At 37.3% G+C, this 27,086-nt stretch overlaps 1 protein-coding gene across 3 annotated transcripts; it reads right to left on the reverse strand.

Annotated features, from left to right (window-relative positions):
* Positions 1 to 2,588: 2,588 nt before the first annotated feature.
* On the reverse strand, positions 2,589 to 26,680 carry LOC134382526 (cytochrome P450 2C9-like). Of its 3 annotated transcripts, XM_063103135.1 has the most exons (9): positions 26,513 to 26,680; positions 25,143 to 25,305; positions 24,824 to 24,973; positions 22,899 to 23,059; positions 21,544 to 21,720; positions 13,623 to 13,764; positions 11,404 to 11,591; positions 4,483 to 4,624; positions 2,589 to 2,770 (listed from the first exon to the last, which is right to left on the reverse strand). In XM_063103135.1, exons 1-9 carry the CDS (start codon positions 26,678 to 26,680, stop codon positions 2,589 to 2,591), a joined length of 1,473 nt encoding a protein of 490 aa, XP_062959205.1. The 3 variants fall into 3 exon arrangements, with proteins under 3 accessions (XP_062959205.1, XP_062959206.1, XP_062959207.1); XM_063103136.1 differs by lacking the exon at positions 21,544 to 21,720; XM_063103137.1 differs by lacking the exons at positions 25,143 to 25,305; positions 26,513 to 26,680 and adding an exon at positions 26,475 to 26,499.
* Between the last annotated feature and the right edge of the window lie 406 nt (positions 26,681 to 27,086).

Raw genomic sequence — 27,086 nt, forward strand, 5'->3', positions numbered from 1 at the left:
TGGAATAGTGAACCTATAAATATGTTACTTTACATGGTAAAAGAAATATTGCAAATGTGATTGTGCTAAGGATCATGACATGAGTCGAATATAGCGGATTTTCCAAGTGGGCTCAGTGTAATCACAATGATCCTTGTAAGAGGGAAAGAAGAGGACTAGAGTCAATAGAAGAAGATGTGATACCCCAAGCAAGAGATTGGAATGATGCAAAGAAGCCATGAGCCAAGGAATGTTGAGAGACTCTTGAAGCAGAAAAAGTCAGGGAAAGGATTCCCATCTAGAGCCTCCAGAAGGAACCAGACCTATCAACACCTTGATCTCAGTCCAATGGAACTGATATTAGACCTTTGATCTAAAACACTGTAAAAGAATCATATGTATTATTTTAAACCAATAAGTGTGTGATAATTTATTAAAATATCACTGGAAACTAATATAAAAGGATTTTGTATTAGTATCCTATCTACCTCATAGGTTTATGAGAAATGGTAAGTAATATAAAACATGCAAAATCTCAAAAACGGTATAAAATTCAGAAGTTGATTGATTGGGGAATGTGCTGTTGGACAGGAAATTACAAGTTTCAGTAAGATGTTCAGGATAGTCCTCATGGAGAGGTTGGCTTTATGTCAGTGTACAGAACAGCCTCTTTGCCCACATCTTTGCCAATACTTTCATTGATACATTTTCATTTTCCAATCAAGAAGGCTTATAAGGTACGTATACACTTTTAATTTCCACTTCTAGTTTTTAAGGTATTTTCATGTTTAATAACAATTTTTACATCCTCTTCTGTTTTGTCTGTTGGATCATTTGCCCATGTTCAAGTTATCTTGGGGTTTTCCTGGCATATTGTTTAGTGGAAAAACAGCAAGTTGCAGAAAATGAATGTAGTATAAGCCCAATCTTTAAAGAACTACATTTAATCCCATGTGTATGTCTATGTATATAATAAGCATATTTTCTGAATGTATACTGTATTAGTCAGCATTCTCCAGAGAGACAGAATCCATAGGATATGTTATAAATATATGAGGTGGGCTTACCGGGGGAATTAGCTCACACGATATGAGAAAATTCCCACGACAGGCCCTCTACCAACTGAATTCTGGTAGCATGGCTCAGTCCAACTCTGAAGGCCCCAACACCAGGGAAGCTGATGGCGTCCTTCGGTGTTAGTCCTGGGACCTGAAAGCTGAAGATTCTCAAGCTCTGATGTCCACAGACAGGAGAGAAGAGGGTATCCCAGCTCCAACAGATAGAGGGAGAGATTCACCTTTTTTTCTCAGTCTTTCATTCTCTCTGGGATCCCCAGCTGATTAGATGGTTCCTGCCCACATTGAGGGTGGGTCTTATCCACCCAATCCCCTCAGGCTGTCATATGAATTTCACTGGAAACACCCTCATGGACACACCTTAAAAAATAGCTTTACCAGGTTTCTTGGCATTCCTAAATTTAATCCAGTTCACACCTAGAATTGGTCTTCACATATACTTATGCACTCAGATAGGTACAGACACATAAATATATCTAAACACTTACATATTATCTTAAAATGCATGAGGAAGTGACTTCCTCTAGGAGATAAGCTCAGGCTAATGAGTGATGTCATTTCTCAAATCACACATTTAATTACTGAAGGAAGGAAAAAATATGACTAGAATTTGATGTGTGTTAGATGTTCAGCCATGTATATTTGGGAGATGAAATGAAGCCGTAGCATCAAAATACCATCCCATTAATGATATGTACAAAATAATGTGGTTTAAAATGGAAAAATAATAGAAACTGATAAGGCTTTCAGGAGTTTTTATTATTGTTTGGAAGAGAGGAAAAACACCCAGAACACATGACTAGCGATGTGAAAGCATATACTCACAATTGACTCTAAGTTGTAAAGAAGTACAGAGAATATTTGAAATTATTATTTAGTGTTCTTAGTAACACCAAAGCAGGGGCATGAATTCAAACACTTAATGTTCATTTCTCCCTATGACTAACTCTCTTAGTTTCCCTACAGGTTAGAGCTGCTCCTGGACATAGTTTCTCTCTTTTAAATCCAAACCTTGAGTACCTCTAAGTGATACTCAGCCAAGAGAACTTCTCTACATTTGTCCCCTTTGTCTCTCTCTGTGCTTATCATTATGAGGACCAGCATGGCTTCTTGAGACTCTATTTTCTTTCCTTTCTTACCAACATTATACACAAAAGAGGGAAAGGCTGAGAACTAACCCAGCAATTAATAATACTTCTTATTTAGAATACACAGAAGAGAAATGGCTTTGAAGTATGACATACAAATCATTTTACTTTGTTTTATGTGACACCATATTAATAACTTCACAGTAGGTATCAGCTTATTTGGTGGGAAATACAAGTATTAGCATGTATGAAATAGCAGGCATATGTGTGCAGTGAAACTCAGGAAATCTTCTCATTGGTGTTTGGATGTTCACTAGATCTCGAGGGAATGGGAGATGTGCAAAGTCAGAAAGGCATCCTTGAGATTGCGAAGGAGGTTCACAATGCCTCAGAGGAGAGGGAGCTGCAGAAAACAGCACAGCAGCAGCAGGCAGTCTGCCCTTCTTCACACAGGAATGAAGCAGATCCGGTATGAGGGTGGCAAAGAAAGTGATCTACTGTTAGGTGGGGTGGTATCAAGGTCCTTTGGGTCAACCACAGATTTCAGCTTAAAGTTCTGTAAAATGGTGGTCAGGAATAAAAACAGCTCCATGCGGGCCAGGCCCTCTCCCACACAGATCCGTTTGCCTGAAAAAAACAAGCACAGAGGGTAGTTACTTTCTGTGTGTAACTGTGATTGCAACAAATACTGTGTTTGTGGCAGGCACAAAAGGAATATGTAGTAAATGTTTGATGAATGATTGGATAGATGGATGGGTGGATGGATGCATACGTAGATAGACGGCAGAATGGCGGGAAGAATGGTTGAAGAGACAAATGGACAAAGGACGTACACAGTTATTATCCACTTCCTATCTGTTTTTATCAGGCACCCTTCATTCAACAAATATTTATTAAGAGCTCGATCCCAAGCACTTTATTATGTATACCCACTTTATAACTGATTTTTTGATACTTTGAATTTCCATCTATATATTTCTAGAAACACAACCACACTGTGTATTCTGTTCCCAGACTGAAATTCCCTGATCCTTCCTTCCACTCTTCACACCCTCTATTCTCAGCTGTAGCCGTGCACAGTATTAATCTCTAACATGCCATGCAGTTTCACCTTTTATATCATGCTGGTCCTTCTTGCCAAGACATTCTTTTCTTATACTATGTTCAGCTTCTGGATCAAATTTCATTTCCTCTTTACACTCTTCACGATCCCCTCAAGCTATAAATTCTTGCCCTTTCATGGTTATCTCAACATAAATTCATGCTTCTGTTGAAACATAAATAACCGGGAGTCATAATTCTCTATTTATTTTTATCTCTATTGTGCTAAAATGTAAATTCTTGAAGGGAGTGGAGGTCTCTGTCCTAATCAATGGGTATCCACAGTACTAGATATAAAGCAGACATCAAAGGTCACAGAATAAAGGAAGCAGATTTCACGGCCAGAGACTTAGCACACATATCGCAGGGGTGGAGACCCAATATCCAAGATATATGATCAAGACTGGAGGAACAGCAGGGTGCTCTGGAAGCTTTGCAGGGTATCCTGTGACATTCCCCGTGTTCCTCTGACCCCCTGGGTTATTTGGAAGAGGTTCTGATGTTTTTGATTTAGAGCAAATATTCTACTCTTGTCATTCATTATCTCCTTCAAAATATCCTGCCTTTTCTACTTCCCATTCCTTCTGCCCCCTTTGAGGCAACTCAAATGTCATTTCTGCTATTAGAATGTTGCTACTCCATGTTATGCCTCTCTGTGGGGTACGAAAGAGCAAACAGCAGGTCCCTTCTACCCTACCACTATCTGACCAGCAGCCGGTGCTTTCCTGTCTCGTAGCTTTAGTTCCAATGGATTAAATGATCTCTTTACTCATCTGCTTCCCTAATTTGTGTGAAGCCCTTTGGTACCTATTCCATGCCTGTGGATACTTGTATCCTCAAAGCTCAGCATGGGATGGGGGGGGTGGGCTACATCCCTCAGACAACACTCCAAGATGTAGAGTCAGGAACCTTTCTCATGGCAGGTGAGGAAAGTGTAAATGAGTTTCACCTTCTAAGAGGAGCTCTTGGGTAGCTCAGCGATGCATCTACATTCAGAATTCAATCAGCCTATACTCTAACTTTCTCAATTTGAAAGGATTCGGTCAACCCCCCATTAATATTGACCAAGGATGAGGATGTATCATGAGCAGGGAAAGAGTTTGGGTATTGGGAAAGGTGCTTCTGATCAAGTACAAAGAACAATTCTACCAGCCCAGAGGAGGCACCCTGTGAGTTCCAAGTCATCTCAAAAAGTGATCTTGTCTCCTGATGTACAAATGATAATGAATTTCTATTACCTGTGGAGAAAGGCATAAAGTAGTCACTTTTCTTAAAGTTGCCACTCTCATCCAGAAAGTGTCCAGGATCAAACATCTCTGGGTTGGGGAATTCTTTGTTATCATGTAGCACCGAGGTCAGTGATGGAAATATGGTTGTGCCCTGGAATGAACAGACACAATTAAACTGAGTTATTTTTTAAAAAGTCATGGATGTGAAAGGAATGATGGAAATTACTTGGTCCATTCTCTTTGGTCTACAGATGAGAAAACCCATGTCCAAAGAAGAGCAGTGACATTTCCAGACAGACAGACCACATCATAAACAGGGATGAGTTTAAGGCCAGTGGCAGTGATCTTGCTCATGTGGCCTCCAATAGCATTTGAAGTACTGAATACATGGGCATTTGGTGCCAAAACTTCTAAATCTGTTCTCCTTATCATCAAGCTGTGACATTGTTGTCTGTCCTTTGTAAGAACCCAAATGCCCCAAGGGATCACACCCTGATCACATAAGTCCTTCTCGGCCACACCCCATCATGGCGCTGATTGACCTTCTCTTCCATATTCTCCTTCCCGCCAGTGCGAACCGCAAACCAATCAGCTCACCCCAAGCCCCATGCGGTATGCTAAGTAGGGATTGTATTTTAAGCCAATCAGCCTTCCCTAAAAGCCCTATATATATGTGTGTGTGCCGCCTAATAAACGAGCTCTCTCCGGTGGATCGTCAACTGGTGTCAACTCGTCCTTTCATCCTTACTTGCTGCTCTATTTCATCACTTCACTTTTCACATACATCATATGTAGATTACGGTTTAAAATGGAAGTCTCTGTTGGCACTTGAAATATATCTGTTTATAGAGATTTGGTAAATAAACTTCTGATCTAGTTACAAATGTCTTGTTCCAGAATGATAATACCAAGTACAGAAACAAGTCAGAAACTATTGACTGTTTATCATTGTCACACAGTTTGTCTCAATTTAAAAACTCAGTACCAAGTCTGAAACTACTGAGTGTTTATCATTGTCATGCAGTTTGTTTGTCTTAATTTCAAAATAGTCTTCATTACTGACTAATCCTAACTTAGAAACACAGAACGGATGATAATGTTAGAACCATCATCAATTTGGGATAATTTAGTTTAGAATCATCAGTTCAGGAAAGGATCATCAGATAAAACCTGAACAGTTGTGAGGGTGGAGTTGTGGAGTCAGGAACCTTTCTCCTGGCAGGTGAGGAAAGTCTAAATGAGTTTCACCTTCTAAGAGGAGCTCTTGGATAGCTCTCGATATTCTCACCAGGATTTGTTATTCTCTGTCATTTTGATGATAGCCAGTATAACGGGGGCGAGGTGATACCCCAATGCGGTCTATCCAGCAAGAAGACACTGTGGTCTGAATAGATAATTGAAATGATTTTGAATTTTTTTAAAGTTATTGACACCAACTTTGTGACCTAACGTGGTCTATCTTGGAGAACGTTTCATGTGCTTATGAGAAGAATGTGTATTCTGTAGTTGTTGGATGAAATGTTCTGTAGATATCAGCCAGGTACAATAGGTGTGAAGTGTTGTTTAAATCCTGTGTTTCTCTGTTGATTTGTCACCTGGATAATCTGTGCATGATGAAAGGGATGTGTACAGGTACCCCACTATTATTGCATTGGGGTAGACCTCTTTCTGTAGATCTAATACTGTCTTCTTTATGTATCTGGGTGCTCCAGTGTTGGGTGAATGTATATTTATGATTGTTGTGTCTTCTTGTTGGATAGATCTTTTTATAATTACATAATGGCCTTCTTTGTCTTCTTATGGTTTTTGGTTTAAAGTCTATTCTATCTGATATACGAATAGCTACTTCTGCTCATTTTTGTTTTCTATGTGTGTGGTATATCTTTTCTCATCCCTTCACTATTAGTATGTGTGCATCTTTATTGATGAGATGAGTCGCTTGAAGACAGCATAAATTTGGGTCTTTGTCTTTGGAGTGTGGAGTTTAAACCATTTTCATTTAGGGTTGTTATTGGAGGTACTGTCTTATTTCTAGCATTTTATGGCATTTTGTGTAGATGTTTTAAAATTTGTTCCTTTCTTCTCCTTTGATTATTGGTCCACTGTTTGTGGATTTTTTGAGGTGATAAGATTTAGTTTCTTTCAACTTTCACATTTGCATTTCTGTTTTATTAGTGTGTTTTGTTCTTACTTGTGTATTTGTGGTAGTGATTATTGTTTTTTGGATTCCAGATGCAGGACTCCCTTGAGAATTTCTTGCAGGATTGGTCATGTGGTGATGCACTCTCACAGGTTTTGATTGTCTGGGAAACACACCATCTCTCCTGACTTCTAAATGATAGCCTTGCTGGGTATAGTATTCTTGGCTGACAGTTTTTTTTCTTTTAGTATTGTGAATATGTCATCCCATTTTCTTTTCACCTATAGAGTTCCAGTTGAGAAGTCTGCTATTTGCCTGATGCGGACTCTTGTTAGTAACTTGATGCTTTTCTCTTGCTGCTTTTAGGATTCTGTCCTTGTCTTTGAGATTTATCAGTTTGACTATAATGTGTCTCTAAGAGGATCTTTTTGGATTGAAACTGTTTGGAAATCTTTGAGCTTTCTGGATTTGAATGTCTGGTCTCTCCCTATATCTGGGATGTTTCCCATGATTATTTCATTGAATAGATCTTCAATGCCTTTTTCTTTCTCCTCCCCATCAGGATCACCCAAGATTCATGTATTTGTGCACTTAAGACTGTCTACTAGTTCTCTTAAAGGTTCTTCATTTTAAAATCTTTTTAATCATTCCTGTAGTTCTTGGTTAAATTTTTTTATTTCATTGAATGTGCCTTTCAGTTCCAGAAGTTCTGATAAGTTCTTTTTTAAGGTATTAATTTCTTTGTAATTTTCATCCTTCGTATCCTGGATATTTTTGTTTATTTCATTGTGTTGTCTTACAGAGTCCTCTCCTATCTCATTGAGTTTTCCTAAGATAGTTTCTCAGAATTCCTTTTCAGTCATTTCAAGGGTTCCCTGTAGTATATGGTCTGGTACTTGAGAGTTATTGAATTCCTTTGGCCATGTCATATTTTCTGATTTTTTCATATTTCTTGTATCTTTATGTTGATTTCTGGTCATCTGACAGATCAATTGCTTCTTCTAATACTCAGGAGTGGACTATGAGGGGAAGACTTCTTCTTATTTTCCCAGGTTCCTTCAGTGACTGTCCTTCTCAATGAAGTCAAATATGTGGTGAGCCACTTGCACGGTGGTCATGGATGTTACTAAGGATGTGGACTGAGACAGTGGCGCACTCGGGAGAGTGCGGTGCTGGGAGCGTGGCGACGCTCCTACTGTGGGTTCAGATCCTATATAGGAATGGCCGGTGCACTCACTGGCTGAGTGCCGGTCGTGAAAAAGACAAAAAAAAAAAAAGGCTGTGAGCCATCCTTGCAATCATAGTAGCTATGATAGTGGCTGTTCTGGATCACCTCCATGGAAACTGTGTGAAGTCTCATGGTAATGGTGTGATGCAAGATCCTGGGTTCTACATGGGTGGGGCAGGATTGTGGGTGGGTGGCTGGCCTGTTCTCCTGCCTTCCTGGGTGCCTCCCCCATTAAGTGTCACTGAGGCACATGCTGAGAAACATTTTAAATGACAAGTGACCTGGACTCTCCAGAAAGGTCAGCTTACTGATATAAAACAAGCAAACAAGGGAAATGTAAGTGTTTTTGATTTGAGAGAAAAATAGGAACAAGATAACCAAATTCGATGTTTATTCATTGACTGGATACTATTTTTTTTTTTTTTAAAAAAAGCTATAAAGAATGTTCTAGAAAAATGTTACAGACTATGAATTAGAAAATACTACTGTATGAATAATACTTCCTGAGTGTTCATGGAATTATTATTATGTAGGAGAAAAATCCTTGATCCTGGAACATACAGGATGGGTATTGAGGTAGATAGAAAGACAGATATTAAGTAAATATATACACACTTTTATATATACACCTATATGTGCATATCCATATGTTTTTTATTTTATTTAGATTTAAATGTTTATAAAATACAAATGTGGGGGAAAATTTCATCCTCTACTTTTCTCATGTTAAAGGCATAGAACTCTGTTTTAAAAATTATTCCTTTCAATTTTTTAAAACAAGCAATAATTATTTTATATCAGGAAGATGTCAAGTAGATGTTTAAAACTCCTAGTAAACATTTTCCAATTTTGGAGAAATCTCACAATTTTCATTCTAGAGGACACAATGTGAAAATCAACCTCACATCATTGTAGAAAGTTCTACTGGACAGGAATGCCTTATACCAGGCATCCACAAACCACATAGGCAAATCCAGCCTGCTGTCTGTTTCTGTATAGGCTATAGGCTAAGAATGTTCACGTTGAAAAATTGCAAAAGAAGAATAATATTTTTGACACATGAAAATTATATGAAATTTAAATTTCAGTTTTTATAAAAATCGAAACATAGACATCCTAAATTCTTTACACACTCTCTATGACTGCTTCCATGCTACAATGACAGAATTCAGTAGGGCAACAGAAACCCCATGGCCTGCAAAATCCAAAATATTTACAATGTGGCCCATAACTGAAAAAGTTTGCTAAGTCCTCTCTTAGACCATTATTTCTACCTAGATAATTGGCTCCAGCCACTGGTAGAAGAAATCATTTATCTTATTCCTAAGATGGTAGATTAAGCCATGTAGAGTTGCATATTTCTATACTGGGCTATCAGGTGCAGAATGCACAGGTCATTCCCTTGGGGTTCTAGGATTCTGGCTCAAAAGACACCAGACACTGTGGGAGCCTCTATGCAGAGGGTTAATGGGTGAGCTCAGCAGGTATAATGTTCCCCAAATCTGATGAGGTGGATGGGGGAGAAGCGCAATCTTTTCCTGATTCCTCAGCCTGATTCCCATTTAGTTAGTAATAGGAGGAGTAACAATCTTCATCAGCATTACCCTCAGACCCCAATACTATGGAAGAAAAGTCTTCTCCTGGTTTTGTCTTTTGGTGAAAACAGAGGGATCTGAAGTCCTAACCCTTGTACCAAATCTGTGATCATCAGGACAAGTCCCATTACCTCTTGGACAACTGATAATTCCATCTTCCCCACAGGATGACATTAGTAATTGCAACCTTACTAGATTCGCTGCCTTTTTTCCCCCATGAAAATACAATGTTTAGTTTATGTTTCATTTTAATAATTATATATCCTGGCTTCAAGTGGAATAGAGAAGCTTATAGCATAACAACTAGAACATCTGGATAAACACAGAAACCATGTGTTGGAAGGTAGTGTAAAGTTGCTAATACAAAAATTTGTCTCAAGATTCCAGAGATGGCAGACCCTCCAAAAGTTAACCTAACACCTACAGTCTATTTTTTTTCCCTTTTTTCCTACTGCGTTCATATCATGTCCAGTGCTAAATAAGGGCGGGAAGTGTTACATCATTATCACAGCATATGTGAAAGGGATGAATTCTCTTTGGAAGAAGATAAGTATCATCTGAAACTCTGCATTTTTTCATACTTAATATCTGTACTTAACCAAAAGTCATTATGCATTCAAAGATACAAGTAAGTGTCCACTAACAGAAGACTGGGGGAAGGTGAAGGTAATAAAAACAGGCCCTCGCTAGGGAACATTTCTCACCCAATTTTATGAGGATAGCATTATCTTGTTATCAAAAATCTGACAAGAAATTTTGAGGGAAAAAGTCATCGACCAAGTCTTTTATGAATATAAATATAGAAGTCCTGAATAACAAGTATGTAGCAAATCAAATCCTGCCATGTGTGTATACTTATAATATGTATACTTATTGAGAAAATTGAGCCCGATATATGCAACCATACCAATAGAGGCAGATAATCAATTTGATAAGGTTGTACACAATTTTATGACAAAAATTCACATAAATATAACAGAAGATGGCAAAATTCCTTATTCTGATAATCAATATCTACCAAAATCTACTTAAGATACCATTTTCAATAGTGAGATATTAGACCTCCAAACTTTCTGCAGATCAGAAAGAAAACAGAGATGCCCAATATTACTAGTTCTGTTCAAAGCTATCCTTGAAATCCTACCCAGTACAATAATGAAATAAGAAAATAAGGTCCATGAATTGGAAAAATAAGAAAAAGAACAAATTATACCTCAAACAGCAGGATAATATACATAGAAATTCCAAGTGAATCTACAGTGAAATCATTGCCAACGATTAGAAAATTTAGCAAAGTTGGTGGATATAAAGTCATCAGGATGATAAAATCAATTATATTTCCATATACCAGGTACAAAGAAATGAAAGGGGCATTCTTGGTACACATGCATCGAAATAGCACGATGAAACTCAGAAATATGTTTCAATTAAAGTAATAATAAAACAATTAAAAGTTATAAGGACAACAAAAGTAGTAATTACCTAGGAAAAATCTAACAAAGATTTGCAGACCTCTTTACTGAAAACACAAAATTACTGGGAAAATAAATGAAATGCAAATAAATTGGGAGCATAAACACAATCAGGACTTGGAAGATTCAATGTGTCAAGATGTCAAATCTTTTCAAATTGATTTGTAGATTTAATGTCACCCTGACAAAACCCCCAGCACCAAGTTTTATAAAATTGACTGTCACCTTTAACATTTATTTGGAAATGTAAACACATAAGAGTGGCCAAAACATCATTAAACAGTAAGAACAAATTTGAAAGACACATACTACCAGATACCAAGACCTGTTATGAAGCTTAAGAACTCCAAATTCTAAACAGCACAAAGTCCATTAAGCTACCACACATATGAGTTTTGCCCTTCACTTATCTCATGTTAGTAGAGAATTGGAATAATACTGTGAATCTGGGAACTTCAAGAGCATTGAGTTGTGGTGTAGGAGAAACAAACTTACCTTAGGGATGAGGTAGTTTCTGAATTTAATGTCACGGGTCACGGCATGTGGTGCACTGTTGGGGACGAGGTCAATGTATCTCTGGACCTCATGCACCACAGCATCTGTGTAGGGCATGAAGCTTCTGTCCTGCATGCAGGGGATCCGGTGTCTGCCAACCACACGGTCAATCTCTTCTTGGACTTTAGCTGATGGGACACAAGTAAGAACTAATGGAAAACGAGAAAAATGGCACATTTGCCATAGCAAATCACAGCTACATGAAGCATGATAAAGGTGTCCCAACAGCAATATAAACATGAGTTATATGCCCAGAAGTACATCTAGACATGTAAAGAGTTTCCATCATATAGATGCATATCACTGTCCTACCAAATAGGTATTATGATACATTGGTACGTACCTGTAAATTAGCATAAATGATAATTAATATAAAAAGAATAAAATGTTCCCCAAAATAAGGGGAAAATTATTAATTAAAAAATCTTGGTATTGCAGAAAGTAAAACAAGAGTCAAATATTAATATTAAATTAATGTCAAAATGATATATGGGGTTTAAAATTAAATTGTAATGATCTATAAAGGTATGTGTTTTTGTGCGTTTGCATCTGTCTGCATGTTTGTAAAATTTGCAATGGTACTCTTTTCATCTTCCTACCTCTCAAATGTAGACACTTTGAGCATTCTTCTGAAATTCATATTCATATTTCTAAATAACAACTCTGTATTATTCGCTTAACCATTTTAGACAAGATTTAACTGTTTACTGCTATGTGAGTTGAGAATTCAACTTCATCACCACCCCATATATTCACACCCACACCCACAGATATTCACACATACACAGACATACACACAGAGACACACACACTCATGTACTTCCCCTCACCCCATTTTCCAGAATATATGAAGACTACAAGTTTTGGTCAGAGTTTACACCATTCTGAGTATATAAATATTTTTCCCTCATAAGTCAAGTATGATTACATTTTATATATGGTATTTTTTTCAGCTTAATCTGTCTTTTTATTTCAATTCATAATTTTCTATTTCCCAAGTTAGAATTATTCCCAAGTGCTCAGGTAGATGTTTGAAACTCCTAATAACAATTTCCCCATTATTGGGAAACCTCATAAAATCCATCACTTCTCCTTTGTACTTGGTGTCTGTCCTCACACCTGCATTGTCAACCTGGTCCTTTCTGAGGTGGGTGTTTTCTAGGCCTGGTGACCAGCAGCCTCCCTGACATTCACATCCTCCTACATGAGGCCTCCTGATTCCTGCAGCCCATGACTTCCTCTGACTTGGTTTTAGATATTTGGATGGAGCACATCTTCCAGTAATTTTTAGAAAAAGTAAAAATAGGAGGTAAAGTTTTGGGTAAATGTGTAGGTCTGAAAATAAATTTATTCATAAAACACAAGACAATGGTTACTCTTGAGAATTCTGGTGCTGTCTGAATCCTAATCTTTTATGCATGACATGATTGATATATCTCTGCAAAAATTTTTAGGATTTTCTCTTTAATTCTGGTGTTCTGTAATTATATACACCTGCGTCTTGGGGAGCATAATTTTATTTCACTCACTGTGCTGCGAAGTTGGCAAGAATTTTCTATTTAGATGGCAAAATACCAAGATCTCTTCTCTATATCTATTCACTCTTGGAAGGATAAGTCTGGCTGCCGGATTTCCAGAAGGAAGATGGAGGGAAAAGTTAAGTCTCTGAATTCAAGCACAGGACTCTTACCAAACCTTCCTTTCCAGCCTCACACCTCACTGTTTCTCTCTCACTGCCCAGTGTCCCTGAGTATAGGGCTTCTCAGGCTCAGTTTCTCTAGAGAATGAGCCTCCCTTTTCCTGTAGGAAAAAATCAGGTACATGATAAAAGAAGTCAGAGATGAAACTTGGACAGGAAGAGCCTGATTCCCTGCCTTCTCAAACATTAGCTGCTTCCAAATATGGAGCCATATGGAAATGTAGGGAGACAGATTAGCTTTCCTTCCTTGATATATCTCCCTCTTCTGACAATTATGTAACAACTTCATCCTGTCTGATGAGTTAATTGTCACCCTTTGATCTGTTCTCTATGAAGACAGAAGCTGCTGGCACAGGCGTTCTAATTATGAAGCTTCTCTAAATGAAAGGATGGAGGAAAGTAACAGCATTTTCCCAACATCTTTCCTGAAGTTCACACAGCTCATCACCTGTCAACGTACCTCTGACTTCTGGGTGCTTCAGCAGGAGCAGGAGTCCATACCTCAGTGTGGTGCTTGTGGTCTCTGTGCCAGCAACAAATAAATCACGTACAGTGCTTATCAAGTTTTCAATAGTAAACTCAGATGGCTGAATGTGCTTTTCCTAGAAATGATTTGAGACATTATCTGACAAATTATTTATTAATGTATTTAATTACCGTGAATTCAAAATAACACTCTTTATTATAAAGTTAGCAAACACAGAACCTGGAGAGTGCAGTATCAGGAAAAAGCACTCTGGAGTATGGCAGAGACTGTAGATCAATTGACCCAAACTTTATTTCCTACCCCTTATTCTTTGCCTGCCAAAAGATTCCATTTATGAGACTCTTCCCCACCAGGTGTGCCATGCAGCATATTTCTTTCCAAAAAAACATAGGCAGAAGCCTATTTGTGCCCTGTCTTAGTCTGTTTGTGTCACTATAACAGAGTATCACAGACTGGATAACTTATTTTAATAAAATAAATATATTTCTCATTGTTCTCAAGGCTTGGAAATCCAAGAGCATGGTGCTAGCCTCTGGCCAATGCCTTTGTGCTGTGTCATCCATGGCGAAAGGTGGAAGGGCAAGAGAAGGTGAGAGCAAAAGAGGTCAACATGGGGCTGCACTCACTTTAACAACAAACCCAGTACCTCAAAAATGACATTAACCCATTTATGAGGACAAAGCTCTCATGAACTAATCACCACTTACTTCTTAGGCTCCACTTCCCAATGCTGTTCCTTTGGGGAATAAGTTTTCAAACATGAGCTATGGGGGACACATTTAAACTATAACATTTGATGCCTGGCCCCCTAAATGTATGCCCTTCTCACAATGAAAAATATATTTATTCTATCCCAACAGTCCAAAATTCATAGTCCCAAGTCCAGACTTGTCTATATCAGATGTGTGTGAGACTCAAGGCACAATTCATCTTGAGGCAAATTCCTCTCCAGCTTTAAATCAACAGAGTTAGCCAGTTATGTGCTTCTAAAAATATAATGGAGGGACAAACATGGGATAATCATTTCCATTCTAAAAGGGAGAAACAGCCAACAAGAAAGGGTCAGCTACTTACAAGGAAGCCCAAAACTCAATAGGGAAAATAGCACTAGGAATCTGGAGAAACTTATGTTGAGCGAAACAAGCAAAGCACCAAGGGATACATACCAAATGTCCTCACTCATATGTGGGAGCTAAGAGGGGAAGGAAGGAAGGAAAGAAAGACCACAGTAGTGCTGTGGTCTAACACAGGGTGGGAACATTCCTAGGGATACAAATTGGAGTGGTGGGGAGTGGGAAGGGGAAGAGAGATTGGGGGATAATTGGGTGGGGACAATGGTTACAATAGTAATTTCTGGTAATGGGTATGTCCCTAGAATGGATCTGGCCCTCATATCATGGGCAGGAGGATTGACAATTATTTTTATATCCCAAGAATATTGTTAATAAAGAAAGAAAGAAAGTAAGAAAGAAAGAAAGAAAGAAAGAAACAAACAAACAAACAAGCAAAGAAAGAAAGAAAGAAAGAAAGAAACAAAGAAAGAAAGAAAGAAAGAAAGAAAGAAAGAAAGAAAGAAAGAAAGAAAGAAAGAAAGAAAGAAAGAAAGAAAAAAGGAAAACAGCACTAGGTTTTAAAGCTAGGGAGTAATCTTCATTAACACCACATCTCACATCCTGGGCACAGTTGGGCAGGGGTAGGGCCCCCAAGGATTCAGGCAGCCCCACTCCTATTTCTTTGCTAGGCTCAGTGCCAGCAGTTCACACAGGCTGTAGTATCATAACTGCAGATTTCCAAGGCTAGAGTTGCATCTTGGTGTCCCTACAGTCCAAGAGTCTAAGGAGTGGCTCCGTTTGCATGGCTCCACTAGGCATTACTATCACAGGGGGTCTCTGCTGTGGCTCGACCCCTGCTACATGCCTCTACCTGGGTGCATGATCTGTCCATGACATCTTTTGAAATCTAGATGGAGGCTGCTGTGGCCCTAGAACTGGTGCATTCTGCATGTCTCCAGAGTCAGCATCATGTAAATGCTACTGAACTTTAAGGCACCAAGGTATAACACATAATCTGCACCTGGGCCCACTTTTGCCAAGGCTGTCTTGGTGCAGAAGCACTGTGCCACAATTTGGGGAGCATGATCTCAAGTTGCCACAGGAGAGCAAATATTGAGGTTCCATTGGCACCTCTCTGAAAACCTTGACCTCAAGGTTATAGCTTGCCTCAAAGATCTCTGAAATGTCTGCAGACACAACTCTGATTTATTGAAAACAATGTTTCCTGTTGCCCAGCTTGGGATGAGCATGTTGCACATCAACACAGCAGCACAGTACACTGTCCTCCAAACTGCATGTCATGGAGGTTGTATGCAAGGAAAGTTAGCCTCTCTGTGAGATGCCAAATTTACTTAAAATTACAAGACACTTTTTCATCAAGCACTCTCCGGGATGCTTGACCAGACTCCAGATTCACAAAATAGTTTCATCAGACAGATTATGCATGGTCAAGGATTGGTGATGGGCTAGCACAAAGGCTGGCCATTGCGTCAATCCCCGTGGGCTAAAGCAACTTCCACAGTGAGAATGGATGAGAGGATTTCAAGAGAAAAAATTTTTTTAGAAAGGCAATATGACTTTTTTTTTCTTTTTTTCTAAAAACTTAAGGATATCTTTCAGGTCACTGAATGATTGGAGACATAAAAGAAAAGAGATTCAATTGATCAAGTCTTTGCCAAATTAATTTGGAAAGTCACTAAATAAAGGGATGGCTGCAGACTATATCAAGTAACAATGGCAATTGCTAGAGAAGAAAATATTATTTCCAGAGTTAACACATTATAATATATTAAATCCAGTTCTCAATAAAAATTACACAGCACATAAATAAACAAGTACTGGGTCCCATTAACAGCTAAGAAAAAAAAGAATTTGACAGAAACCATTCCTGAGGAAGCTCAGCATTAGACTTACTAAGTAAAACCCCTAAGGCAAATGCAAATATTTTAAGACAGTTGGAAGAAACCGTATACAAGAACTAAAGGAAATCAGATGAGCAATGTATGAAAAAGTTGGGAATATCAATGATAAGTAAGAAATAATTAGTTAAAAAAATAGAAATTTTGGAGCAAAAAGACAATAGTTTAAAAAACAATTCACCAAAGTGATTTAACAAGAGGCTTGAGTAGGCAGACAAAATAAATAGCAAACATAAAGGCAGGACAACAGAAATTACCCAGATGGAGTGGTAGAACAATAGCTGAACAAAGAAAAATGAGCAAAGCCTAGGAGCCTATGAAATTCCATCTCACCTACCAATATACACACTATGGGAGCTCCTGAACGAGTAGAGAGAAAAGGGGCAGAAAAATATCTGAAGAAATAAAGGCTGAAAACTTTTCAAATATGATGAAAGACATGAATCTACAAACTAGGGAGCTCAATAAATTCCCAAAATGGTAAAATCAAAGAGATTCATAACAAGGCATGGTTTGATTAAAATGTCCAAAATCAAGGACAAAGAAAAAATGTTGAAAGCAGCAAGAAAGTGACTCCTAGCATACAAAGGATCCTCAATAAGAGTAAGAATTGATTTTTCTTAAAAAGCTGTGAAATCAAAAAATTGTTGGAATGAAATATTTAAAGTGCTGTCAGAAAAAACTGTCAACCAAGAACTCTATATCTGGCAAAACTATCCTTACATAATAAAGAAGACATTAAGACATTCTAATATAAAACTAAAGGAAAGAAAATCCCTCCCAAGTAGATCATACCTCCTTTAATATTATGAAATATTAAAGATACCTATATAATGGAAATATAAAAGCTTATATTGTTGTGTTTTTTGATGGGATCCTCTTTTTAGTTTTTCTATGATTTTCAAAAATGTATAAAACAATCATTATATAAATGTGTTACTGGGACACAATGTATAAAATGCAATTTGTGATAACAACAACATAAAAGGAGAATGGAGTTAGATGGAAGCAGAGTTAATGTACATAATTTAAAGATAATTTGCTATTAATTAAAACTAGATTGTTATAAATTCAGGATGTAAACAGTAATCCTTATGATAACTACTGAAAAAATTAAAATACATAAAGAAAGAAATCAAGAATGAGTCAAAATTTTACTAGAAAAAAATTGATCAAGAAAAAGTAAAGCAATATTGAAAAATTTAAAAGCAAAATTATATGAGGCACATAGAAAGAAACAACATTATAGCTCAAATAAGTTGTGCAATACAACTAATAAATTAAACTGTAAATTGCTTAAACTTTCCATTTAAAATGCACACCTTGAGAGAACAGATTTAAAAAATAAAACAACTATGTACTGTCTATACAAAACTATCTTAGTATGCAAAGATACAAAAAGTTAAAAGTGAAAAAAAATTTTTTTTTGCATGTGAATTATAGCTGAAGAGGGCTGAGATGGCTATACTAATATCAAACAGAGAGATGTTAATCAAAAATTTTAAAAGAAGCAAAGTCATTTTATATTAGAAAAGGAGTGAATTCATCCAGAAGATATAACATTATAAGTGTATATGCATCAATCAAGAGAGCCCCTAATATATATAAAGCAAATAATGGACAGTATTTAGGGGACAAGTAGAGAGTTATAGAAAAACAGTGGGAGACTTGAATACTCAACTTTTAATAATGGATAGATGATCTAGACAAAACATCAATAAAGAAATATAAGATTGGAACAATACCAGATATCGACTGTACCTCTAAGCAACAGCTTAACTTTACAACCAAGGAACTAGCAAAAAAACAGCAATCTAGACTCAAAGCCACCAGAAGAAAGAGGATATTTTTATAAAATGAGAAAAGCATTAGAAAAATGAATGACACCAAACACTGGTCCTTTGAAAAGTTTGACAACATTGACAAACAGCTAAACTGACTAAATAAAAAAGAGGAGACAACAATAAATAAATCAAAAATGAAAACAGGGACATTACTACTGATTTTAAGAACTAAAAGATACTATAATTTCTAATATAATAATAATAAAATCCTTATAAAAGAATACTATAAACATTGGTATATCAACAAATTAGACAATCCAGATAAATGGAAAGCTTCATATGAACAAAAAATTACCCAACCCTATGTAAGTTAGGTATAGAGGGAAGCATTTCAACATAATTAAAGAAATATATGACAAACCCACTGCCAATATCATCCTGAATGGGGAAAAGCTGAAAGCTTTTCCTTCAAGAACAGGAACTAGACAAGGATGCCCACCCTCACCACTCCTATTCAACATAGTGTTGGAAGTACTAGCCAGAGCAATTAGAGAAAAGAAGGAAATAAAGGGCATCCAGATTGGAAAAGATGAAGTCAAACTGTCCCTGTTTGCAGATGACATGATCCTGTATATTGAACAGCCTGAAACCTCTACAAAAAACCTCTTGGAATTGATAAATAATTTCAGCAAAGTAGCAGGATACAAAAGCAACACAGAAAAATCAGTAGCATTTCTTTTCTCCAATAGTGAATATGCAAAATGAGAAATCAAGAAAGCCTGCCCATTTACAATAGCCACCAATAAAGTAAAATACTTAGGAATTGAGTTAACCAAGGATGTGAAAAATCTCTATAATGAGAACTACAAGCCACTGCTGAGAGAAATTAGAGAGGATACAAAAAGATGGAAAGCTATCCCATGCTCTTGGATTGGAAGAATCAACATAGTGAAAATGCCCATACTACGCAAAGTGATATACAAATTCAATGCAATCCCCATCAAAATTCCAAAGACATTTTTCTCAGAAATGGAAAGAACTATCCAGACATTTATGTGGAACAATAAAAGACCACGCATAGCCAAAGAACTGCTGAGCAAAAAAAAAAAAAATAAAGCTGGAAGCATAACACTACCCAACTTTAAGCTATACTACAAAACTATAATAACCAAAACAGTATGGTACTGGCATAAAAAGAGACACACTGATCAATGGAATAGAATAGAGAATCCAGAAATCAACCCACACACTTACTGCCATCTGATTTTTGACAAAGGCACCAAGCCTATTCACTGGGGAAGGGACTGCCTCTTCAGCACATGGTGCTGGGATAACTGGATATCCATATGCAGGAGAATAAAACTAGACCCATACCTCTCACCATATACTAAAATCAACTCAAAATGGAGTAAGTATTTAAATATATACCCTGAAACAATAAAAATTCTTAAAGAAAACATAGGAGAAACACTTCAGGAAATAGGACTGGACACAGAGTTCATGAAAACGACCCCAAAAGCATGGGCAACCAAAGGAAAAATAAACAAATGGGATTACATCAAACTAAAAAGCTTCTGCATAGCAAAAGAAAGAATTAACAGAGTTAAAAGACAACCAACAGAGTGGGAGAAAATATTTGCAAAATATACATCTGACAAAGGATTAATATTCAGAATATATAAGGAACTTAAATAACTTTACAAAAAAAAAAAAACCCACAAAAAAACACAAAAAAAACCCAAGCAACCCAATTAAAAAATGGGCAAAAGAGCTAAGTATGCATTTCTCTAAGGAAGGTATACAAATGGCCAACAGACATATGAAAAAATGCTCAACATCACTCAGCATCTGGGAAATGCATATCAAAACCACACTGAGATACCATCTAACCCCAGTTAGGATGGATAAAATCCAAAAGACTCTGAACGATAAATGCTGGTGAGGTTGCGGAGAAAAAGGAACTCACATACATTGTTGGTGGGACTGCAAAATGGTGCAGCCTCTGTGGAAAATGGTATGGAGGTTCCTCAAACAATTGCAGATAGATCTGCCATATGACCCAGCTATCCTACTGTTGGGAATATACCCAGAGGAATGGAAATCATCAAGTCGAACGTAGACCTGTTCCTCAATGTTCATTGCAGTACTCTTTACAATAGCCAAGAGTTGGAACCAGCCCAAATGTCCATCATCGGATGAGTGGATACAGAAAATGTAGTACATCTACACAATAGAATACTACTCAGCAATAAAAACGAATGAAATACTGCCATTTGCAACAACATGGATGGACCTTGAGAGAATTATATTAAGTGAAATGAGTCAGGCACAGAAAGAGAAATACCACATGTTCTCACTTATTGGTGGGAGCTAAAAATTAATATATAAATTCACACACAGAAAAAGAAAATAAAAACCGGGTGGGTGGGAAGAAGATATAACAACCACAATTACTTGAAGTTGTTACGGCAAGCAAACAGAAAGGACATTGTTGGGGGGGAGGGAGGAGAGGGAGGAGGGAGGGAGGTTTTGGTAAGGGGCAACAATAACAACCACAATGTGTATCGACAAAATAAAATTTTTTAAAAAAATTACCCAAATTGATTCTAGGTAAAATGGAAAATGTGAACACACCTATAGCAAGTAACAAATTAGTAAACAAAAACTCAAAAAAAAAAAAAAGAAAAAGAAAAAGAAAAGGAAAGGTCCACGACCAGATGACTTCACTGTTGAATTTCACCAAAATTTTAAAAGGAATTAAAACCAATCCTTACTCATTTTTTTCCAAAATATAGAAGAGGAAAAAAAACACTTGTACATCTTCATATTATGACAGGATATTTTGTATTTTCTAATTTCTTTGTAATTGCTTCCATCCACCTGTGATGTGCATTCCGTTACTCCTCCAGTAGATTATTTTTATCTAAAGAACATGGTCATTATATTCTAATTATTTAACAATTTAATTATATCTTTTCTGCAATGTTTAGTGCAGTTTTATGTACACTATACGTACTTAAAATGCTTGTGAAGCATTACTGGCCCGACAATTGATACATTCCTAGTAAATACAGAACTATTCAATAAACTACCAAATCGTGCAAGAAATCAAAGGACTGAGCTGCTACTAACATTTTACCTGCTCCATTTTGATGAGGAAACAATCAATAAAGTCTCGAGGATTGTTTATGTCCAAAGATTCTTGGTGTTCTTTTATTTTCTCCATAATATAACTTTTTAAACTAGCAACATTTTTAAATAATTTGTTATGAATTCCTGGGAAATAATCAAGGAGAGAAGGAAAAGTATTGCAGATCTAAAAGAGAGAACAATAATTTATTAAATGAGAAATATATAATGAAGATATATACCATATACCAAGCCCTACTTAGAAATTATAGCTATAAAGATGAAAGTAATGTATGTGGTGTCCATCTTGAGAGGGAAGTTTACATTGTATATACATGAGTAATTCTCTTTGCCTATAGAATAATTGCAGAGAGAAAATTCTGGGATAAGACCAAAGACAGAACCATTTTCTAGACTCAGACATCAATTATTTAGTATTAAACCATCTTTATATCAATTTCCTCACTTTTTGCATCAATTCTGCCCTACAGCCTGAAAATATAAAATGATGGGAACAATTATGATTAATATTTTGTAGATGACATAGAGGATAAGGGAGTTTGCCTAACCTGCTTTAGAGCATAAAGCTAGTCCTTGCTGTTTTAATTTCTGTCAAGCAGCTTCAGAAATAAAATCAGCATTTTAGAAGTGGGAGGGGCTCAAAGATATCTTGAAATCAAACTATGTATTCATCAAAGCAGTAATGTGACTTCTCTAAGAACACACAATTATTATTTAGGCTGAGTGAAACCCATGCCAATTCAGCACAGAGAATATTGTGATGTTTGTTTATGGTTCATACAGTAAAACCAATTATTTTGTCATTCCCAATGCAGTTACCTTGTCAGCTGGGATCCCAGCTGAAGCGTAAAACAACCCCACCATACTCGGAGTTTCCTGGCAGCTTCTATGGTTCCTAGTATTCCCCCTCCTTGAAGGAGATAGTCTCTTCCTAAATCAGAATATTTCTGCCAAATGGTATGACAAAGAAGTCTCTATGTGTTCACTGAACTGCAAGCCTTGTGAGCAATGGAGGCCTTCAAAAAGTGCCTGGATGTCCATTGAGTGATATGGGCATCCTTGCGAAAGTTGACAAAGTACTTTATAGAAATGGCTTTGGTGTTTAGTGGAAAAACCGCAAGCCAGGGATCTAATGGCCTTGAAAGACAGCCCTATATTTGTGCACTTCTTTTCCTGTGGGTCAAAGTGTGGCTTGGACAGCTTTCCCAGATGTGCACTCCATGAGGCTCAGGCAGGACTGTGGTGTGCAAACACTCACTCCACAGCATGGTGTCCAGAGAATTTTGGACTAGTCATAGAAAAGAGCACTAGTGGTTTCTCAGAAAGAAAGTGTCTTGGCCTCACCAGGATCCATAGGGAGCCTTGAATCCTGATGTTCTCATTGAATTTGTCCATCAAGTTAAGAAAATTCTGATCTTTATAATCAAAACGATTCTGGAAAATAATGGAGCAGATCACATTGCAGGGAGCACAGCCCAGGATAAAAGTGGGATCACACGGTGAAGCTAAAAAATTGAAAACAATTTAAACATGTACATGTAAAACAATTTGACTATATTAAAAGTAAGGAAATTTAGAAATATTCTTTCCTATAAATTCCTTGAAGAGCAAAAAAGAATTCAGCATGCATAAAATGAACACATCACCTTTACCTTAAACCTCAGTTGACCATTACAATCTCACTAGTTAATTAATGATAATTCAAATGCTTAATTCACATCTCCTGCTTTTATTTATATCCTTTTAACCCAAGGTGTCTGTTATTTTGGAAGAAAATAAAAAAAGTTTTTAAAAACCTAGTAATTCAAGTTTTCAAAGCAGAATTGCATCTGTCTGCAATGTCTGTAGACCATAAAGTTTCGAGATAAAAAAGAGAGAGAGGATACTTGAGGACCTGGAAACTGTTTACATACACTAAGTAGCTGAAAGAATCATGTGTTGACCCAAGAGAGAGGAACCAAAGAGAGAGAGACTGTGTCTGAAACTATGTATTTGAAAGAAGAAGTATGAAAAGCAGAATGCATCTATGTTATATAAAAAGAGAAACTCATATAAATGAACAGTATGTATAAGATGGATTTGTTTGTCTAAAAAAAAGAAATGTGAAATTTCAATTTAAAATACAAATTCCAGGTAAGGAAAATTTAAAATGTAAAGTGATAAATGGTGTCTTCTTATTTATCATTTCAATGTTAAAAAAGAAAATGAATTCCTTTCTTCAGGAAGCAAATTTCCATCATCTCCAATTATTCTCCAAATTTAATTTATTTGGCAAAGCGACAATTTTGTGGATTATGGGATACTGTTCTGCATAGCCATCAAAGGAATGCTACGTTTTAGCAAATTTTTGTCCATTAGTTAGGCCAAATCTATCATTTTGCAGATTAAGAAATTAAGTTATAGGAAACTGGGGTTTTTTTTTGTTTGTTTGTTTTGCTTTTTATGGTGAGTCTACAAAATTATTGAAAACAGAGCCAAGCTACAATTAGGGAAGACAGAGTAAAGAGTAACTGATAATTGTAGAAATCTAGTTAAATAAATATTTTTAAATTTCCATTTCCAAACATTAGAAATTATGTTCTAGCACATATTTGCTCAAAATAAATAAATCAGTACAGTAATTAGTGGGTAACAAGAAATAATTTATGCTGGCTGCTTTTAAATAGTGTGGTCTTTACAGAGAAATAATAACTGATGAGAATTGTGGTGAGACATGCCTAAGCAATTAAAACCCTAAACGGCATCGTTAGGGGACAGAACAACAGACACCGCCCTGAAAGAAACCCCCAGATATGTCAGTGATGCTGGTGGTACAAATATAGCCCAATTGAATGAAATAATATATGACTTTATTCCACCTACATAAGGGTGTGATGGGGTCATTCGCACTATGTCTGGTCTCCAAGTATTTTCTGGTGAAATGTTCAGGAATAGATAACCCATGTGCGTGCTGAGAGAAAACAGTTCTCATTAATTCTTTCAGAAATTAAATCAATCCTATTTTATGATTTGTGATTTGAAGTCAAAGAAACAAAGTTCGGAAGAAAATAGGATTAAACCACACTCTACACACAATTGTACCTGCACACACAATACAAATACACAAAAGCTCCCTTAGTCTCTGCTTCAAAGCAGCCCTCCTCCACGTGAGGGCTGACCACCACTGCCTGTAATGAAAGATCTAGCTGCTCCTGAGATGTTTCCAAGGATGTCACTGCAGGAGAGAGCAGTCTGTTAAAGTCAGCACTACAGAGCAATGAGGCACCCACCGTTGGTTTTTCTCAGCTCCTCCACAAGGCAGCGGGCTTCCTCTTGAACACGGTCCTCGATGCTTCTCTTCCCCATCCCAAAATTACGTAGGGTCATGAGCGAAAAGCGCCGGGTCTCTTTCCATCTCTTTCCATTGCTGAAAATGATTCCTAACAGACAGGGAGCAGAAACTAGGAGGGAGATCCCAGGCAAGGAGGAGCAAATGGACACTTGTCGGCCACATGTCTGGGCCAAGGTCTGCCTGAGGAGATGTTTAAGTCTTTGTTTTAAGTCCTCCCACCCCATTACCAATACTGACACTGGCACGTGCACACTTACCATGTCCTTTATTAGTTCTTTCAACCACTGGGAAACTGCCTCTTCCAGAAAATTCCTCTCCCATATCAATCAGGGCTTCCTTCACTGCTTCATATCCATACAACACCACGACGGGCTTCATGCCAAAATGCACAGTGAACACGGGGCCATAGACTTTTGAGAACTAGAAAAGGAGAAGCAGATAATGGCAAAACAAGACGCCATTTGGTCCAAATATTATGCCTGATTCAGACTGATATTATCATTGTAATTTTTCTATTTTTATTTGCCACATACAGCTTCAAATATTTCTCAAATTCATTCATAAATAGAAAGGTGATTGTTGTAGCTGCCACTTATGGGTGGCCTATGATGTGCCATGCACTGACCAGGCAATTGGTACACAGACTACAATTAATCTTCATACCAATACATTCATCAGGTTTACATGCCTTGTTTTACCAGCAGAGAAACTGAGGTCAGAAAAGTCCAAATCCATTTTAGGTGCCACACAGGTTTTATGCAGAAAACTCAAATTTGAACCTCTGCTTATTCCACCTGTGATGCTTGAGCAATTTATCAGCCCCACACATTTTGTTGAGACCAATGCACAGTTGATGACTTCAGAACCCCATTTAAACCTCTTCCCATATGGATCCTGACTCAGTATCCCTGTAATGAACACTAGAAATCTATACTTTTAAAGTCATTCCAGGTGATTCTAATTCCCAGCCCACTCTGGGACCTGCTGGTATTACTAGCACAGAAAGAGTGAGCACCACACAGGCAGCACCAGGACGTGCAGCATCTCCTGGAAGAACAATTTCTAACACCCTCCAGCATTTTTGGCCACTGACAGCAGCTTTGTGCAAAACCAAAAAGAATCCTGATACCACCAATTCATTCACTTAAGCTGGTTCTGAGCCCAGAGCTATTTCCTTGACATCACATATAAGTCGGTGTTTCAGAGCAGTTCAATTTTCATGGCTCTACTGAATAAAACACATAACTAATATAATAGATGACTTTTTGAATGAAATCTCTTCTCACACACTTCCCTTACCATTTACCTTCAGAAAAAAAAAAAAAATCATAGCAAGTGGAAATAAAACAAAGAAGAAGAAAAGCAGCACTTCCAAAGTTTGCCACTTTGTTATTTTAATTCTACCATACAAAGACCTAAATGCCTCTCTGCTCACAGAATGTATTATGCCACTCTGCTATTTCTGACAATAACAGATTGGTAACAGAAACAGCAGTGTTTATAGGGAGTAATTTGCTTTAAAATGATATATTATAATAGTGTGCATCCATAAATATATTTTGCTTAAAAATATGGGTAAATGTACTTACCCTTGGCAAGACACTGCAGAATCATAAAGTGTACTTACATTCCTGTAGCATTGTTTGATGTTCTTAACACCTAACTGCAGGGTATTTCCAATAAGTGGGAGAGGAGTAGGGCCAGGTGGGAGCTTCCTTCTCCCAGAGCTCTGTCTCCAGAGTGAAAGCAGAAGCAAACAGGAGAGACAGAGCACCAGGACCACAACCGTATCCATTGACGCCTTCTTTTCTTACTACAACACTGGGTGCTTGTGAACCAAATACTTTATAACACTCCCTTCTAACTCAGTGTGTGCCTCTTTGGCAAATAAAGTGATCAATAAGCTAGATCCACTTGCACACTGCAGAGTGGACCTTGATTCAATGGCCTTGTTGTCCTTATCAGTGCTCACCCGGAACATTCCGGTTTAATTCTCCTGAGTTGGAACCAACATATCAGTAATTGATAAAACAAACAAAAATGCCCCCAAACCCAGGTGGTTCCAATGTGCAGACATGATTGAGAAGCACTATTGTAAATTACTTTATGCAAGAAAGTGACACAGAATTCTGGATTCTCAGATGAATGACCAGTTGTGGATTTATGACTTGAAGGGTAATCAGTGTTTTCTGTGCCTTGTA

This window comes from Cynocephalus volans, chromosome 7, assembly GCF_027409185.1.
Source record: "Cynocephalus volans isolate mCynVol1 chromosome 7, mCynVol1.pri, whole genome shotgun sequence".
Classification (NCBI taxonomy): Eukaryota; Metazoa; Chordata; class Mammalia; order Dermoptera; family Cynocephalidae; genus Cynocephalus; species Cynocephalus volans.